This window comes from Danio rerio, chromosome 6 (genome assembly GCF_052040795.2).
Source record: "Danio rerio strain M-AB ecotype USA chromosome 6, GRCz13ab, whole genome shotgun sequence".
In the NCBI taxonomy this organism is placed as follows: Eukaryota; Metazoa; Chordata; class Actinopteri; order Cypriniformes; family Danionidae; genus Danio; species Danio rerio.
Window position 1 is genome coordinate 16375001 of NC_141026.1, and position 17168 is coordinate 16392168.

The 17168-nt window shown below is 35.9% G+C and overlaps 1 protein-coding gene across 4 annotated transcripts in view; it reads right to left on the bottom strand.

Annotated features, from left to right (window-relative positions):
* Positions 1-17168, bottom strand: part of st6gal2b (ST6 beta-galactosamide alpha-2,6-sialyltranferase 2b) — a 57993-nt gene that overhangs the window by 29002 nt on the left and 11823 nt on the right. For 2 of the 4 annotated variants that reach the window (XM_087256203.1, XM_087256202.1), the window contains exon 2: positions 7003-7764. In XM_087256203.1, the coding sequence (XP_087112329.1) occupies positions 7003-7741 (739 nt within the window). In that variant the 5' untranslated portion in view covers positions 7742-7764. 4 annotated transcript variants of the gene reach the window in all.

Here is a 17168-nt window from a genome sequence, read left to right on the forward strand (position 1 = left end):
TATCATAAATTGCTAAATACTCTTGACACATGAGAGTGTAAACCCTGCAGCCAACAACAAAGATGTAAAGTTCTTGTTTAACAAACTGTTTACTATGCATTTTACGTATATTTGCTCACATGGACAATTAAATGTTAATCAGATTAAGCTGCTGTGCCGTCAGTCAGTCGTAATATTGCTGATCATGATTTCGAGGATCAATAGATCAGTCCTTTTACAACACATGCAGAGATTTCAGATCAGTTCATCCAGATATTTTGATCTGATTCACAAACTTGTTTGAAGAACCAAATTAGTCAGAGATCAGTTATCAAGATTAAAAGATCCAGGATTTGCCAAATCATATTAGATAATTTAAGAGAGGTACGAAGAACAGACCCCTGGTGATCCAAATTTTATGTCTAGCCAGCGTCTAAGGACAACGTTATTTTTTTTTTTTAGTCCAATAATGACTTCAAATTACATTGATATTTGGTAGATTTAGGTTGTGTTAGAAAGTGACCAAAATCCAGCATCTGATACATGTCATAGTTGTAACATCCACACAACATTAAGGTGTAACATGATTAGACTTTGATATTTGGTTGATTTTAGGTTTAATGTTAAGGTCGTTCTAAAGTTGGGTTCTGACCTCAACCCGATTTTCATTTCTAAACAAAATCCAATGTCCCCACGACATGGGGTACGTTGAAGTACAACGTCAATATGGTGTCATGTTGATGTCCTGTGCCTGCAGGGATGTATCTTCGTAAGATTGGTTTGACTCTATTTTACCCTATTATAACTCTATTTTGACTAAAAGCCAGGCGTCAGACGTGACTCTATAATTTCAAGGTGACAAAATTATTATGAAACATACAAAATTATCACACAATCATTTTCATCTGTTTCATACAGTATGTCGCTCTGACATTTCTGAAAAGTCATTTCACATTTTTTAAAACTTTTGAGATATTTAACATTCACAAACAGCTACAGTACACACTTGATGCAAAGTAATATTCTGAAAAATACATTGATTCAAGAAGCTCTACATAATATTATTATTATTATTATTATTATTATTATTATTATTATTAATTATTAAGAAGAAGAGAAAGAAGAAGAAAAATAAAAATAAGACAACACTATTTGGTCTGTGTACTTCCTGTCCAATTCACTTTTAAATGTCATTTCTGTATAAACATCATAACAATTTACTAGCAACATTCTGATGTTTATTATTATTATTACTATTATTATTATTATTATTATTATTATTATATTTTAGAACTACAAACAAAACTGTTACAGAAGACAAATATTTATGCAATTGAATATTTGGCACAAAAATCACGATTGTGGGGCAACAACAATTTTCTTAATATAACATTTTAGAATTTTTTTTTTTTTACCAGTTGATTTAAAATGAATTGGTTATTTTTACAAATATACTTTAAAGCAGTAGTTCACCCAAAACTGAAAATTCACTTACTATTTACCCTCAAGTGGTTTTAAACCTTTATGAGATTCTTTCTTCTGTTGGCTACACAAAAGAAGATAAATATTTAGAAAGACAAATAGTGTTCAATAGTCTGCTCTTTTGTGTTCAAGAGAAGAGGAAAAAAACAGAAACATGTGAAGGGTGACTAAATGATGTCATCATTTTCAGTTTTGAATCTAAAAATATGGTTATTACCATATAAATTTTGTATTTCTAATAAAATAAAAAGTAAAAAATTTGCACAATATTGATATTAACACAGTATGATGTTACTGATATTTGCACCTTTTGTAAGAACAAGTGTGATGACATTTGTGACTTGTTTTTTATGCAATGTATCAGCATTGTTTTGGAATGATTTAAGTTCATGTTGCTTTTAAAATAGCTTAATATGAGTGGTAATTTGCACCTTAGGATGTTAATTGTAATTCTGAAAACCAAAACAAGCCGTTAGAAGCCTCTGTGAATTTTCTTATACTTGCTAGGAAATTTTACTTTCACAAACGGGGGTTTCTTAAAATAATAAAAAAATAAAATAATTGACTTCTTGTGAAATAGAACATTTATTTAAATCACTTAGATTAATTGATAATAAAAATGTGTTTCTTTCTTGAGTAAATATGATGAGATATTTCATGCTACCTTTTCTTTTTTTAAATTGCATTATCATTATTATTTTATTATTATTTTTATGTGTTTTTTTTTATTTTTTGCTTTTTATCCTGTATATTCAATGTGAATGTTGTGTACAAGAACTATATTACTATATTATAAGTTGTATTATAGAGTTTCTTGGAATAAAATAAAAAAATCGCTTGACTATCTTCCAACTTTCGCTTGAATACGAGTGCGCAAGTGCTGTGACCAAGTTAAAATCATAATAAATGGCTCCCTCTTGTGTTGTAACATAACGTTTACAACATTAGACGTCTAACATACAGGATTCAGATGTACAAGTACGTACAGGTGCGTTATGTTAAATATTTAGCTTTGCTAATCTCGTTCATAAACCAAGGAATTCCATATTCATTGACAGAAATAATCTGTCTACTTGTGCATTATTATGACCATCTTCTTTCATAAAATCGCACGCGCAAAGACACACAACCACCACTAGAAGGCAGCAAAAGACAAAGCATCCACCAACAGTCAACATTTTATCCAGACTCACTTCTCCCACTTTCAGTTCATTGGAAAGGCGAGTAAAAATCAAATAAAACACCCAAAGTGCGCATTTTTGTTGCAGAACTACTTAGAGTTTAATCAATACTGTTCCTTTTCCAAACCTGATAAATGGCAAATCCTATGATCATCCACATATAGATTAAAGAATGTCAACAGACTGCAGAGTTTCCAACAGCAGAGCATTCATTTATTTATTTGGGGGGGGGGGGGGGGGGGGGGTCTGACAATGAGACACAGCAATGCTATTCAAGGGCTTCTAGAGGACAGAGAACACTGCTCGGTAATGCTTATCTGTCATTGGCTGTCAGCTGCTGTTTTCATGGTCCAGCACATTCAACAATTAGGCCTTGTGCATCAATGTTTCTATTCAAAAGCAGACCAAATCAAGGACTAATAAGGAGGGAAAATAAAGGGATGATGAATCGAGTGGAGGAAATTGAATGAGGGAGTGAATGTTAAAGAGAAAGCGAGAGAGAAATGGTAAAAAGTATGTATCAAAACAACAAAACAAGAGTGAAAGTGGATGTCTGGCTAGTAAACAGAAATTGAGGAAAACTTTTACACAAACTGTAACTACCCAGACCACACCTGTGCATTCCACGCAGAAGTTTAAATCAGCCTTAACACAGCGGGGTCATGTGACAACACGCAGTAGGGAAAGTAATCGAAAACATTGACCTGGAAAAATTTAATCGATTATAGGTTATGAATGTTGATTTCGATTACTTTTCGATATAATATTGTATAGCTTTCTAATAAAAATAAGAATTTAAAATATAGATTTGTTAGGGGTGTACTTGTATATGCTGAGCACTGTAGGCTACAGCATACACTGAACACGGAGTCCTGAAAATGTTACATAACACAAGAGCTTTTCCCCACTTGAACCAGTTAACCCCAGTTCATTAGCAACATTTTCACTGTTGGATGAGTGCAAGCTGAGGCTAACAATGAGCCTTGTGGAGCAAAGGATTTCAGACCATGATCAGCAAGCCTGCCTTTCCACAGTCAGACAAGTGTCTAACAACATATTATTGTAATTATATTTTGTTGTTTTTTAATTATGCCTTTTTGTCAGCTTTGCTCCAAAATCACCCTGATGTTTTAATTTTTTTTCGAAGTGAACACATTTATTTAATCATGCCTGCTTCCATTTATTTGTCATGACTGAAATGTACAAAAGCGTTCAAGCTGTTTTTTTTTTGTTTTTTTTTTTGTTAAGTATAAAAGGTATGTCTAAGTTCTAATTGTCTTGTTTTCATAAGCACAGCAACACATTTATTATGCCAGTGGTTAATGTACAATATCTTTGCCATAAATTGTGATCGAAGTTCAGATCAGATTGCAGTCAGGAGTCATTTAAAACACAAGCTAGTGCCTGAAAGTAGGTTTTGGTCCTCTTTGAAAAAGATATTTGACAGGTTAGTTTCTGCAATAATTCAAAAACCAATGGACAAATGCAGCTGAATTTTAGTCAGTGGCACCACAGTAATGCTCATTAAAGCAGCCATTAGTCCAGTTTTCATTATCACAAGGAAATTCATCAGAAATTCATCCATTTTATTTTTATGACATACATTTATATGGATATACCTTATTAAATATTATTGAAGTCGGCCATGTTGGATCCAACTTTTGTTCTTTCAACAGGAAGAGGGTTATTTGACACATCGAACTTATTGGGTATTTCACAAGAAAAGCAATGGTGTGCTAGGTTTTAACATAACTTTATTCTTTCATAAGTTATTTACAAGTTTCTTAACACTTATAAAATGTGTTCAATGTGCTGCCCATTGTGTTGGAGGGAAACGCATCTTTATGTAGCAATTTCAAATATCCAGTAGCCTTGAGGTTTCCATTGATGAAGAATGGCCCAACTATCTTTGTTGTCTATGGTGTGAAGAGACAAGATGTGCAGCACAATAACTCACCATTGTTTATTTTGTGAAGTTCCCATATAAGTGTGATGTATCAAATGACCCACTACCTATTGAAAAAACAAAAATTGGATCCAAGATGGTCGACTTCAAAATGGCCACCATGGTCACCACTTATCTTGAAAAGCTTGCCCCCTCACATATACTAATGTGCCACAAACAGGACTTTAATATCACCACCAACCATTACCATTTTATTAAGGTGTGTCCATATAAATGGCCCACCCTTTATATATTTATTCATTCATTCATTCATTTATTCATTTTCTTTTCGGCTTAGTCCCTTTATTAATCAGAGGTCGCCACAGCGGAATGAACCGGCAACTTATCCAGCACGCGTTTTACGCAGCGGATGCCCTTCCAGCTGCAACCCATCTCTGGGAAACATCCATACACACTCATTCACACTTATACACTATGGACAATTTAGCTTACACAATTCACCTGTGCCGCATGTCTTTAGACTGTGGGGGAAACCGGAGCACCCAGAAGAAACCCACGCGAACGCAGGGAAAACATGCAAACTCCACACAGAAACGCCAACTGACCCAGCCGAGGCTCGAACCAGCAAACTCCTTGCTGTGAGGGAACAGCACTACCTACTGCGCCACCGCGTCGCCGATATACATTCAATTCATCTTTATTTATATAGAGAGCTTTTACAATGTAGATTGTGTGAAAGCAGCCTAACATAGAGTATCTAGTAGAAGTTTAGATTGAACTTCAGCCGGTCAGTTTTCAGAGTTCAATTTGTTTAGTTCAGTGTGGTTTGATTTTCACTGCTGAAACTCAAAACACTGAAAAGCAAATCCATCAATGTGCAGCTCCACAAGTTTCACACAGGGCTTCAGCGTCAACGCTTGACTCAAGGTGTGTCTAAAGTTGGAGCTGACGCGATCGTCATAGCAGCGTCAGCAAATGAAATTCAGTCAGCAATAGGCCACTGTCTAGCTGGCGTATTTACATACAGCAATCTGACTAGCTGATGCTTTCGTTGGCGCTTGAAAAGTTGAGCTAGTCCCAACTTCTGCAGCGAGCAACGCCTCTGAAATGGTCCACAATGCAGTTCGGCAATGCCTGACATCACCCATTCAAAGTGAATAGGAAGCGCTGACGCTGATGCCCCATGTGAATGGGGCGTAAGGCACTCTGTCTGCAGCCTCGTGCAAACCCTGTGTATACTATATATATTGATCATCTCAGCTTATCTAACAAAATAACTTACAATAACGGTCCAAAAACTACAACCAAATGTATGTTATAGTAAATATTACATACAAATTTAAAAAAAAGAGGAACATCAAATGAAAATTTTTTGTTGAAATTTTGTAGGTGGCATTTATCATTATTCTTTTGCAATATTTTGCTTTAACTTAAATGTATTATCTTTTCATTTCTAAATATGTTTGGTGACTAAAATATTATTTGAATAAATATCTCTGCACCAAAAATGCACCAAAATACATGCCTATATTCATTGAGAAATAGGGGAAAATTCATTTTCAAAATGGAGTGTACTCAATTACGCTGAGCATTGTGTACATAAAAAATTTATGTTGATGCAAACATAAATAAACTCAATGTTGAAAAAATGATTTCAGTTATATTTAAATTACATCTAGCCCAAAGGCTGGGTTTGGCCATATTTGAGTCAACATTTGGTTACAACAACACAGCATGTTTTTTTCTTTTTTCTTTTTCTTTTTTTTTTTCTTTTTTGATGAAAAAAAAAATGCCTGGTGGACAACAATGAATAGCATTTATTTAAAATCAGATTATTTGTAACACTGCAAATGCAAATGTATGTTAAACCAAACCCTTGGTTTAAAAAGTGTAACTTAAATCTAATTTAATAAATCCAATCTTGGATTAGTCCTTATTTGACCCAACATTTGGTTATAATGACCCAGAGTGTAACAAACTAGGCACACTGTTAAAATGTTTAGTAAATTACACAGTATTTAACTTTAATATGAACTGCATTTACTGTATGACAGTTATGCAGCATGTTACTGTATTTTAAAGTTGCATTGTGAAAGTTAGTGTACATTTTACAGCAAAGATAAATAATGTATAGCAAGATATATGATGCTGTAAATAAAGTATTTTTGCTGTAATTGATTTACAGTAAGTCACTGGCAAACTGCTGCCATTAAGTTACTGTAAATTCTACAGGAAATTGTTAACAGTGTAGTGTATCCAAAGTTTCCAACAATTAAAATAATAAAATATTCTTGAATCAGCATATCAGATTAATTTCTGATGAATCATGCTACAATGATGGATAGAATAATTGCTGCTGATTTCAGACAATCAGAGTGTTTTTGATAAGACATAAGAAGTGCAGCTTGGCGAGCATTAAAACTTTCTTTGAGAGAAAAAAAAAACTGAACTCACCAATTTCATGACCAAGTGATGAGTTTAGTATTGCCCCTGCTGACGCCACCACAGCACACGTCCTGTACTTCTGCTGCAGTGGAGGAGGAACCAGCTGATTAAATCCCAGATCGGCAAAAGGCTGCTCAGTGCCATTCAGAGTCCTGATCTGGGCTTGCTCTTTCATCTGACACAACAGCTCCTGCTTGCTTTTGTTCAGCTTACGCTGGCCTTTGTATAGAACTCTGTGCTTATTAGTGTGAACATGGTCCTTCATGGCTCGCTGCAGTTTTGCACTTAGCATCCTGGAGGACACATGCCCCTTCCACAAACCCCGGACCACCGACCAGGGGTTGGAAAAATAGTCATCTCTATCATTATCTTCAGGTGGGATTATCTTGGACTTCTTTACGCCAAGCCCACGACGATCAAATTTCCTAAAATAAAAATATTCTTTAGCATGAGGAGGTAAAAACACTTGTCTGCGTTGATAAGGACCTCTTCTTTCTGCAAACACACCCCAGCGGGCATTACTGGATGACTTGATAGCCCTGCCACTATGCTGAGAGTAGGTTGAGCGCGAAGATTCAGAATTGAAGGAGGAAACAGTCTTAGGGTTCTGGTTCAATTGGAAGTCAGCGAAGTATGTGAAGACGAGGAGTGCGAGCAGCATCCAGACCAGCAGGGCCAACAGCAGAACTTGAGCCGACTGCTTCATGGCATGTTGCACTCGGAGCAGTCGAGAATCCTGGACCACCATCACTTAGTTCCACCGCTTTCACCCTAGAGGGAGGCAGAAAGCGGAGACACTTAAATTAGGGTGCACAGACTGTAAATAAAAGTGGAATTGTTAACCTAAATGTAGTAAATCAGAATAGTTCTGTTAAAATACAATTTATAAACCAGTTAAAGCAGTGTACTGCAGGATTCTAAGAGTTATATTGAAGACTTTAAGACCCTTTTACAATTTTTGTTTAATAGGTTTGGTATTTCGTAAGTGTACATTTAGTACAAAACTTTAAACTGATCACTCTTGTAATACCACTAGTCATTCTTTCAAATCTGATGTCTTGATTTCGCTGTTGTTGCACATATTTTAAAATAGGCTCATTCTGAAAAAAGCAGCCTTATATACATTTTTGGAGATTGCGAATCATGCAGCCAGATGTACGTATAGCTGCATTTCGTCTTTAAAACAAATGCTACGGGGCGGTTGGCAGTGACTACGGGGTTCGAGATCGTCAAACAACGGTTCCAGAAAGTTGCAAAAACAGACAAAAACATAAGCCAAAAAATAAAATAAATAATTAAATAACAGGGTAAGAATCTGAAAATGTAGTAAATATGAGGCGAGGGCTTTTCTTTTTCTGGATAGCTTTGGGTTTGTCGGTTGGGTTTAGGAAAGTGGGTTGGCACCGGTCAATCTGTTCTTTCGAAAACACTATCCATTAGATTTAGGGAAGGGGAAGGGTGGGTCAGTCAATCATTCAGTCAGTCAGTCAGTCTACAGCAGCCTCTGGTGGATTTACACAACAACAGGCGTAAATGGCACTCGCAAGAGAAATTTAAGATCTTAAAAAAACGTACACAGCAGCCTCTGGTGAATTTGCACAAGAACAGCAGGCACAAATGGCACTCGCAAGAGAAGTTTTAGATCTCAAAAAAATTTACATCATTGTAATATTGAAAACATTTGGTTTATTCACTGAAACACAAGATGAAGATCTTTTTTCAACTTAGTATTTTTAACAACCATTTAGTTAAGTAGAAACCCATACAAGGTACAGTAGATTTCAAAACAGACATAAACCTGACAAATTACCGTTGCCAAGGGCACTTACACAACCTGACATTTGTGGATGTAACTACAGTACATAGTGTTGTAAGGTTTGCCAAAGTAGTCCTGAGCCCATTTGGTGATACCGCTTATAGATGAATAGTAATTTCTTGATGCAGTGAAACCATAGATATATACACACTAGACATTGTATAGGGACCCTGAGCATGCGTCAATAGCGCCGCCACATTAGTACAGTGCTCCCAGGACAAGTGTCAATCAACTGCACTAGTCAAGACAGTGTTATTACGTGAAGATGCGGGACTTTAGCGCTGTCTACGGGTGTAGTAACGAGCAAACAAAGAAAACAAAGCACAAAGGCAGAACATTTCATAGGTAATATTAAGTTTTTTACGTTTTTGTATGTTCTGAACTTTTGTGCCCTATTATTGATTATCATATACAGTCGCTTACTGCATTCACCATAAGGCAAAGTAGCTCCAACTCGCACTAAATACTCGGCTTATGCTAGTTTTGTTGAATAAAATCACCAAACAATGCAAAAGAAATATGACAACGAGATGTTGCGGTGCCAGAAACTTGTATTACTGTCAGCCAGTAAAGGATTCATTCATAATGGAGATTCATTCACAAACGAATCGCTCGCTCCGTCAGTATGAGAAGTGAAAGCAGGAGAGGAGGTGTGTTTCAGGACATGATTATATCAAATTTAACAGGGAGGGTGGATAGTACATTTCTGTACACACAACCACAAGCTTTTTGTCAGGAATGCCAGTGCGATCACTGATCCATCAATGTAAAAAAGTGATTATAATTTTTCGTAATTTAAAAAAAAAGGGATAGTAACATCCAGGAAAATTCCTGATCATAGATATATGTGTATATGTGTACTGTATATCTCTGGGTCTGGATGGCCACAGTCCTCCACTGCAGCTTGGTCCCGCATTAATTTCAAAGGAGCGTTACCCTGTTCCAAAATGGCAGCTCTATTGACACATTCCTTCCAATAGACAACAACAGGGTAGGCGACATCTAATGTATATATCTATGCAGTGAAACCCAAGGAAGCGAAGATTGTTTAGGCTTGCACTCTTGTCCTCAATGCAATGAAGTTCCTCAAATTCCTTGAATCTTTTAATAATTTATGCACTGTTGAAGGTAAAATATTGAAATGTCTTCCTATATTTCTTTGCGGAACATTGTTTTTAAACATTTCAAAAATGTTCTCACGTATTTTAAAGCAAACTGGCAATTCTTGGCCTCTCTTTGCTCCTAAAGAACTAAACCGTTCTTAGATGCTGCTTTTGTGCCAAATCATAATTACAATCAACTGTTGACATCAAATCACATCGTTGTTTACTAATCATTCATTACAAGCCCAAATAACTCCTGTCTCACCTTTTTTTTTTTGTGTTGCAAGAACCAAAATAGGAGTATGTGTTTATTATGGAAAGAAATAAACAATACAATGTCATGAGAAACACATTAAATAATGTTTGTTGTATTGTTTGCAATGAAATACATGTCTAAGTCCATCTAAATACCACCACTTTTTTCTTTTTTTTTTTTCTTTTTCATTGTTACTGTCCCAACTTATTGTGATTTGAAGTTGCAAAAAGGAGTAGGCTAGAATATAAAAAAGGAGCACAAAGCTATAAAATGTAAAGTCATGCTGTTATTTTCAAGAGTTTGGGGCATGACTTAGACAGGCTGATTTACTGCATGGGAAATGGAATGCAGATTTGTTTACAGAAGTGCTAGCCGAAATGTGAAGATTAGTCAAACTTCAGAGACACAAATACAGACAAAACAATTGGATAAACAACCAATAGAGATGATTTGGAATTTGATTGAATGTTTAGGTTTCAGATGAAATGCAGAATTTGTCAGTATCATTAAAAGCTAAACTAAATGTTTTTACCACACATAAGTGTTTTCCTCAGAGGAACTAGATAAAATAGTAAAACACTGGGTATCACTTTTGCATATTTACTTAATACCTCCTGATACTGCTCCACCATAAAATATTCTCCAGACTATAAGAAACTTTGTAAGTACATGTAAGCTTACACAAACACTAACCATAACCTTGCTTTCTACAAATACTAAAATAAGAATTAGTTGAGAATTAGAGAATACTCACATGGTCGCCCACTGAAGCCAAGCAGGGCTGTGCCTGGTTAGTACCTGCATGGGAGACCACATGGGAAAGCTAGCTTGCCTCCAGGTTTCCCCCACAGTCCAAAGACATGCGCTATAAGTGAATTGGATTAATTAAATTGGCCATAGTGTATGAGTGCATGTGTGAATATGAGAGGGTATATGGGTGTTTCCCAGTACTGTGTTATGGTTGGAAGGACATCATCGTGTAAAACATATGCCGGGACACTTGGTGGTTTATTCAGCTATAGTGATCCCTGATAAATAAGCGACTAAGCCGAAGGAAATAATTGAATGAATGAGTGAAGAAGAGTACATTTTGATTGAAAGGGATAATCAAAATAAATACCAAATACTGTAAGGATACGCATAATCTTAAGAAAAGATGTGGTAAAAGTAGGCTGTTGTTTGACAAAATTTTTCAATTGATTGATTGATTGATTTATTTTTATGATTTGATGAGATTTTGAAAGCTTTTGCTGACTCTGTACTGATTTGCTTGTGGTTAGATTTTTGTTTACGTTTGAGTAGTGTCCTGACTAAGCTATGCTTCACCACCCACCGTAGAAGAAAGTGAAAGGAATAATGTCATGACATACAGCTGAAAGGGGAAATTGGGGAAAAATATAGAGGGAGGCTAATAATTCAGGAGGGATAATAATTCTTCAACTGTACATACTGCATCAATGCAAAGTCATTACTGTTGACACATGAGATAAGGTATGCGTCACCATTTGTACGGTATGTTTTATTAGTAAGTCCATTAGCTAAGGTGTGCGTCATGCTAAAGCCTTTTTTGTTTTCCTTTCAGTTACTTAGTGGGTTTGGTTCAGTTAAAATGTGTTTGACTTTAATATCATTAATTTAGCACCACTTGTATTCCTTCACTTCTTTGGGTTTTATGACTTGGGTTTAATTTTATTTTTGTATATAATTGTATATACATGCTATATAATCATATATACGTAGTTGATTTAATATTGTGTTGGATCATAACAGCTAATCTCTGGGAATTTATTTCTTTTAGTTCTTTTCTGTATCCTGAGCTAGTGGTGTAACAGTAACAAAGGAAATGTACCTTCTTCTTCCTAATTTATCTAGTGCAAATTATTTGAAAGACATAAAAGAATGTAGTCAGATTAACTTTCAGCTCAGTGTTGATGAGAGTATACTGAAGAGGAGAGAATTCTCTCAGGAGTATTATGCAGGGGAAGTGACCCTAATAAATCAAGAAGTGCTAAATTCTTTATTTTACAGCACTTGTACATACTTGTTACTAGGACTGCAATGAAATCCACTATTATATTTAGGGAAACTGTAGTAGTTCTCAAAAGCAATGCATCAATAGCTTTAGTGTGCGTGTTCATGATGCATTTATTTTCTCTCAGTTTACTGTTTAGAAATATCCAACCCAGGCTCATTCTGAAAATGCACTTCTATATACATTTCTGGAGATCACCAAATATGTCCCAGGAGGTACTTTTTTTTTTTTTTTTTTGCAGTTTTTGTATTCACAAATTCACCAGAGACCGTTGTGTGCGCTTTTTGGGATCTTAAATTTCTCTTGAGAGTGCCTTTCGCATCTGCTCTTCTAACGTAAATCCCCCAGAGGCCGCTGTCGACTGACAGTTTGACTGACTGGCCGATCAACTGACCCACGCTCCTCCTTCACTAAACCCAACCAATTGTATTGATTGACCCACCAACCACTTCCCTAATCCAACCAACAAATTTTAGAAGCATTCCAGAAAAAGAAAAGCCACATTTTTAACACATATCCAGATTTGACCACATTCTCACCCTGTTATTTACTTGTTTTATTTTTTTTGGATTCTGTTTTTGTCTTACCCGCTTTCTGAAACCATTTATCATTGGACTCAAACCCCATCTTCATGGTCAACTCCTCTGCATCTCAAGTCTGCTGACGTACAAGGTGAGCTAACAGGACAAACTGGAAAGCAGGAAAGCCGTCCACACGGAGGTAAGCAGTCAGCTGGTAAGCGAGGAAAGGAACGGCATCATACCGCCCTGTAATGTTCATTTTGAAAAATCAAATGCATCCTTTTGTAGCTCTGGCTACATAATTTGCGATATTTTCAAAAAACGTATGTATGCAAGTTTTCAGAATGAGCCTAAGTTGGAAATATCGGCATCTAGCATCAGTTGTTAATGTTAATAACCATTCAAGAAATCACACGATATTGCTTGACACTATTAGCAGGTTTGGCATGCTGTCACTAAAGAGAACCCTGAGCTCAGAGATAATTGAGCCCAGGGCTCCCACCTGGTCATTTAGCAAGTAAGGAGGTCTGAGATCTGGTAGGTCTCGACAGCTGCCCCCCCAAGTAAAGGAGGAGATGGGGTGTAAAGGGGGTGGGGGGGTCTTCCAAAATGAAGATAAAGCAGTAGGGGGAATTGGTCTTTTTATTGTGGGCTTGGTTCAATCTCATTGGATTATTACGGATTAAGGATGAGGGACCAGCCACAATCAATCATATCACATGCTCCTCAACTCAACTCAATTTATTTCTAGAGCACAATTAACCAACCACAATAGGTACCAAAGTGCTGTACATAAAAAACCCATAATGCATGCAAACAAACTAAAAATCAAAATAGATGAACTCACAACACATGATTAAAAGCTAAAGAAAATAAGCGTGTCTTTAGTGACCTCTGTAAAGACTCAAAATAACTTTCAAAAGTTTGTAAAACTTAACTTAGAATGAAAATATTTGGGAATTTTATTGAGATGATAACACAGGGCTAGAAGGAATGCTTCCACCTAGCAACTTTTTTTTTTTTTTTTTTTTTTTTTTTTTTTTAAAGTCTAATAGACGTCTAAACATAGACATTTTCTAAATTTGGGCTGTCATTCAAACTGGGATGTCTAACAATACTCCAAAACTAGACTAGTCAACAAACAGACATCACACATGTAGCCATTCATTCCAGTCTGATGACTAGTCTATTTTTAGACTATTGTTAGATGTCTATTAGATTTTCATCAACAGCCCAAATTTAGCCTTGTTTTAGCCAAGACGTCTATATTTAGATTCTTTTGAACAGAAAATGTGCATGCTGGCATGTAGCTCCATTGATCTATTAGGTCTCCAACAGCTGGCCAGTGAATTACTAAATTCAAAGGCTACTAAAGTTTGTGTCCAAATATATTTTCGACCACTAAAAATAAGCACTAAATTACTATATATTAAAACCAATATATTAAATCAATTAATATTAAATCCAAAAGTAACATACAAATTAACGGGGCAATAAGGTGGCTCAGTGGTTAGCAGTGTTAAAGCAAGAAGGTCGCTGGTTCGACCCCTGGCTGGTTCAGTTGGCATTTCTGTGTGGATTTAGCATGCTGCGTTCTGCTGTGTTCGTGTGGGTTTCCCCCAAGACATGTCCAAAGACATGTGGTATGAGTGAATTGGATTAATTAAACTGGCCATAGTGTATGAGTGCATGTGTGAATGTTAGAGTGTATGGATGTTTCCCAGTACTGGGTTGCAAGTCCTCTTGGAAATAAATAACAAAAAAGAACAAGTTAACTGGAAACAAAATAAGATTAAAGAAAGGTGATAAATACAGTAAATGTCTGCTGTTTCCATTCTTTCTCTGTTAGAATTTAGTCCAGCAGCTTCATGCCTGTATTTGAACAGTCTGCAGTATTTTGCTTCTTGTAATCGGTTCTGCTTTGAAGAAACTTTTTTCTCTTCCTAGCTGCCTTGTTGTTGATGTCTAAATAGTGAAAATGATGCAAAGCCTACAGGATCATTCATGAGCGAGGATAGAACAACAAACCCATTTCCTATCGCTCCTCAAGAGCCTTAATGTCTGCAAATTTAAATCCCTTATGCGGGTTTTGTCAAAGTACAATGTGGATTGATTTTTTTTTCTCCTTCTCTCACTTTACAAGGATTTTCTGTCAAATCACATCCCTTTCATTCTCAGAGAAATCTGCTTCACACAATGAAGAAATCAATTTGATGTGCTGAAAATTGCTCTTATATGGGCAAATTGCTTCTGCTCGTGCTCTCTATTCTCAGTAGAGTTATAGAAGCTCACAGAAGAAAGTTATCTGGTCATCTTTATAGCAGTGATACATCTAAGCATCATCAGAATATCGGTGTTGCTTTTTCTTTTTGCGCTCGTTTACATTCTAAGCAATTTATCTCTGGAGGTTTTTTCGAGCTGGATACACTCTCTGGACTACTTAATTATGGACTACACCATGAGGTTGAGTTAGCTTGATAAGTTACATTTTAGTTTTCACCAATCCTAAGTTTAACATAAAGCTGGCTTAGTATTAATCACTTATTGTTACCATTGTAACTTACTCTGAAATGCAAGTCTGCTTCGGGGCAGGTTATGTTCTAGATTTAAGATCACAAACCGAGATTCCACCGATCAGCTGCAAGCAAAAGTGGCACATCTCTGCAACAATTAAGTCACTCTCCTTTGTTTGTATTTGTATCAAATTAAATGTCACTAAATAGTAAAAACACATTGAAACATATGTCTGATTTTAGAATTATTTTAGATGATTTGTATAATTATTATATATAAAAGTCTATTACACATGAGAAAACTTAGTTTAATAAGTGTTTTATCATGGATAATTGAACAGATATACAGCTTCATACCGTGTGTCCAGAAAGTATTCAAAGCGCTTACGTTTTTCCACATTTTTTATGTTACAGCCACAGGTGAACTCCAATTAAGCTGCTGAAACATCTCAAGAATGATCAGCGGAAACAGAATGTACCGGAGCTCAGTTTACAGCTTCACGGCAAAGGCTGTGAATACTTATGTACATGTAATTTTTCAAAGCTTTTATTTTTAAGAAATTTGCAACAATTAAAAAAAAAATTGTCACATTGTCATTATGGGGGATTGTGTATAGAATTTTGAGGAAATCAATTTAATCCTTTTGGAATAAGGCTGTAAAATAAAAATATGTGGAAAAAAGTGAAGCGCTATGAATACTTTCCGGATGCACTGTAAAGATTATTATTATTATTTTTTTTTTAAATCGGGTTTAAAAAAAAAATATTGCATTTGTACTTTGATTTTTGAGTCTCTTTATACCTATACAGTACACCCTATATCAACTATACAAACTAAATTCACAGCTCTTTCCATCTTGCTGTATGTTCTTACTATCTTTAAGCGTTCAATTTGTAGCTATAAATTGCACTCACACTCCTGCAAGGACTCAGATCACAGTATCAGCATTACAAACCTTTAATAAATCAATAAATAACAGAATATTGAGATAATTTCATATCAAGCATTATAATAAATACAGATAATTTAAGTGTCTTTAAACATATAAACGGAAGTCAGCTAGCGAGAGGTTAATTAATCTGTAAATAATCATCACCCCACAGATTAGATACATTAGTGATATTAAGCTGCAGTCTTTTGTATGCTTGTTGGTTTGCCCATCTTGTTTGTCAGAAACACTGGTTTGAATCCCACTCAGTGTGGGTTGACTAGAACATGAGGGGTTACACAGTTTTTCGAGCTGGTCTGGTTATTTCAGAAACTGCTCTATTTTCCTCTTTAAGGTTTACAGAGAACTGTTTATAATGGAGAAAATGACTGAGCAGCAGCTCAAACTATGAGCAAAATGCCTCTGAAAGTAAAATGCATCAAAGCTTGAAGATGGCTACAAAAAGCAAAAGACCACACTGGGTCATTAGCACACTTTTATTTGCACCTTGTTGAAGGAATGTCATGAAGAATTAAAGCAGTTCTGAAGGCTATACTAGCAAGATGTACCTAATAAAAAGGCCATTTTGTGAACAGTGTATGTGACATGAGGATTTTTTTTTTAATTGAAACATTGAACATTGAAAACAAACGTTGAAACAATAGAATCAATACATTTTGCAAAAATAATAAGCTTAATGTGCTTTAGCATCAGTTGAGACTACAAGCACATTTACATTCTAATTAAAGATAACATAGTTGTTGAAATTGGGAAAGGGTTCACTTCCTCCAGGGAAGATACACTGCAGAGATCAACCTACGGGCAGATATTGTGTGATAAGAAGATCTGAAGACCTGGACATTAACTCCAAGTGGTAGTGGTCGCAAGCCCCAGGCTCCAGTCTGTGATCCCCCTCCCTTGGCCACCCGACTCAGGTCCACTTTTGAGCAAGAGTTCTTGACGGTCTGCTGAGTGGGCAGTGCCACCTTTCCTAAAATACTACAG